The following is a 2,824-nucleotide window of genomic DNA, read 5'->3' as shown; positions in this document are numbered from 1 at the left end:
TTCCTGCAGCAATTATGACCTGATTACTGGAGATTCATTTTGCTCTGTGACATACTGCTGTTCCTGAGATTGGCTAAAGAAAGCAGGCGTTGTCTACGGCAAGGATGTTCTGAAAACAACCTTTGTTCAATTTTACCATCATCCCAAGTGGGACAACAGCTCTGGAGAAGCACAATACAGAATACTGCAGCAAAAAGTCTGTATTTCATACCTCGAGCATCTCCATAAATGACATGCAAAGTGGACTCAGCATACTGGTTATGTACCCATAGGACTATCAGAAATACGTCATCACTTTCCTAGCCTCTTAGAAGCAGCTCTGAAGATCGAGGAGAAAGGGTTAACTGGACTAGCACCAAGAGCCGCAGCTGGCTTGTTAACCCACTTTAAGGGAAGTGGGCCTCACAGGAAAAGGGTTAGGATTTAAATAAAGGGTCTGGTTACAAGTAGATGGGACTTGCTGTGGTGTCTCTTGAGAGGGGCAAGAATGGAGAGTTACTTGCAGAAGTGTTCAGAAGTTGACACCAGGGAACATAAATGAAAACTGTAAAGAAGTGCTGTGTTTATCAACAATCTAAAGATTGGTTAATTTGCAGCAGACTTTAAGCTCCTGAGAGGGTCTTAGCCATTCAGATTTTACCACAAAGCAACTGCATTTAGACAGGTAATTGTCTCACAGGTAACTTCTGTCTCATCTACCAGCAAATAAAAAAAAAAATTTGAATCATTCTTCTCTTACACCTATGCATTATTTGATGCTATAATAGAAGGCCAAGCCCTGAGACCAAACTTCTTCCCCTACAATAAACTGATCTCTTGTAACATCAAGCAGAGGTGACAGAGTGACACGATGGAACATGGCAACATCTCTCATCTTCTACCTTTATACATATACTAAGAGACAAGTATTATGGTATGCTGCCTGGAGCTCAGCTTGTCCATACTGATGCTAACAATTCTGGGCTAGTCGCAAACCTAGCCAACATTTCTGCTCTCCTGAAAACCAAATTTTGTTAGTAGACTGCTCAGAGAAATGGCAGAATACCTTGTACTGTAACAGAAGCATCTGTTTTCTCCTCGTTTGAAGCCGTACTGGGGCCTGCCTCCTCTTTGTGATTTAATGTGGCTAAAAACTCATGGACAGCTTTCTCCACCTGAGGTCTGAATGTGTGATTGATCTTTGGGTCCACAACCTGAGATATAATTCTTTCAATTCCAGATTCCAACATTCCAGACCTGGAACAAAGTTACATGAACACTCAATAAGAAAAATTACTTTTCAAGAACATCTGAATGAAATATGCTCATCTAGATGTTGACGCAAACACTCTTAAGAACCTCCAAAGAAACATTAACACTTTCTGAGCATCACTGCAGCTATGTGTTTACCCTGTTGCTTGTATTTCAACAGCTCTCTCTATGCATTAAAACTTAAGAAAAAAGAATGCTAGAGAAACAAAGCAATCCAACTTTAAGGATTAACACAACAAACAGCCTTTTGTTATGTCTTTACTGGTTATGCCTACAAATCTTATCTAATTGTAAAAGGAACATTTGTGGAAAAAATGGAGAAGAAACCTGACATAATTCATTTGTTCTATGCCATGGAAATTAATAATAGAAGTCATGAGGAATAAACCCCTGCTAGTGATGACTAGCAGGGGTTTATTCCTCATGACTGACATTATTAATTTCCATGGCATAGAACAAATGAATTATAGAAGTCATGAGGAATAAACACCTGCTAGTCATCATCACCCTAGGCTACTTTCTGCCCAATACAGTGTGACACCTCAGAGTGCTGCAGCTTTATAGAACACTCTTAATAGCCAATAATAAACAGCAATAGAGAGCTTTATATCTATGGGTTCTCCCTAGACCCTTGTAATCTTTCATGGAACATGTATTGCCTCTAATCCTCATTGCTTCTTTAAAAAAGTACTTAAAACAATCCCAAACAACCGCTCCCTTCCCCAAAAACAAAACAGCTCCTCCATACAAGTAATCAGTGGTACTAGTACAGTGTGACTGAATAAGCTTCTTCCCAAATTCTTTGTTTTACCCAATATAGTGACCAAACTCATGAGACTTTGAAGAAATTTCCTAATATTTCTTATGACTCTAGGTTTCGAGAAGAAAAACTAGAGAAACCCTCACCAAATAATGTAGCATCACGTGTTTTGACATAAATTCTGACTTAACAGCATTCTGCAAAACTTCTTCTCTGTTTAGCTAGATTTATATGCATTTTTTTGTTTTGTGAATTTAGTTTTCTGCTCTGCAGAGCTTAGTTTGTCAAATGCTTTTAATTTTCCTTAACTCAGAACTCAATGACAAAATGAATTTTATTAGTATCTCCCTTAAAGAATCACTAAAGATAAGCTTTAGCTAGGGCACTACATCCCAAGTCGGAAACAAACTTTCCAACCCCGCATGAGCTTGGATTAGACAAAACAGTATTTGTGGTTTAATTCTGACCAATGGCAAGTTGCTATCTGAAATAATACCACGTTTAAAACACCAAAAAAAATAAAGAGCTTCTCCAGAAGTTCCTCTGAAGAAAGCAGACACTTTACCATGGACTTAGAGCCTCCATCACTGACCATGATACATAAGCATGTTCAAACAGAGAAGCCCCACAGCTGTCACTTACTTGAGAACCTGCTGCCTAATGTTATTTCTCAGCTGGTTCTTGTTGAGATGAGGGCTCCAGGTATGAGTTGCCAAATGATTGGAAACAAAGTTGTCAACGCGCTGTCTCAAATTCTGGTAGGCAGGCTAGAAAGCAACAACAGAGAGGTTGGACAGGAGCGTCCGGACAAGC

General features: G+C 39.3%; 1 protein-coding gene across 1 annotated transcript in view; it reads right to left on the bottom strand.

The window, feature by feature from the left end:
• BOD1L1 (biorientation of chromosomes in cell division 1-like 1) overlaps positions 1–2,778 on the bottom strand; it is a gene marked incomplete at both ends in the record, with an annotated part of 17,330 nt that extends 14,552 nt beyond the window's left edge. The window contains 2 exons of the mRNA XM_009870628.1: positions 1,046–1,236; positions 2,654–2,778. Coding sequence (XP_009868930.1) covers positions 1,046–1,236; positions 2,654–2,778 — 316 coding nt within the window. The remainder of the gene's footprint in view (positions 1–1,045; positions 1,237–2,653) is intronic.
• Between the last annotated feature and the right edge of the window lie 46 nt (positions 2,779–2,824).

Source organism: Apaloderma vittatum, unplaced genomic scaffold, assembly GCF_000703405.1.
Source record: "Apaloderma vittatum isolate BGI_N311 unplaced genomic scaffold, ASM70340v1 scaffold32265, whole genome shotgun sequence".
Taxonomy (NCBI): domain Eukaryota; kingdom Metazoa; phylum Chordata; class Aves; order Trogoniformes; family Trogonidae; genus Apaloderma; species Apaloderma vittatum.
This window is presented reverse-complemented; position numbering and strand designations above follow the sequence as displayed.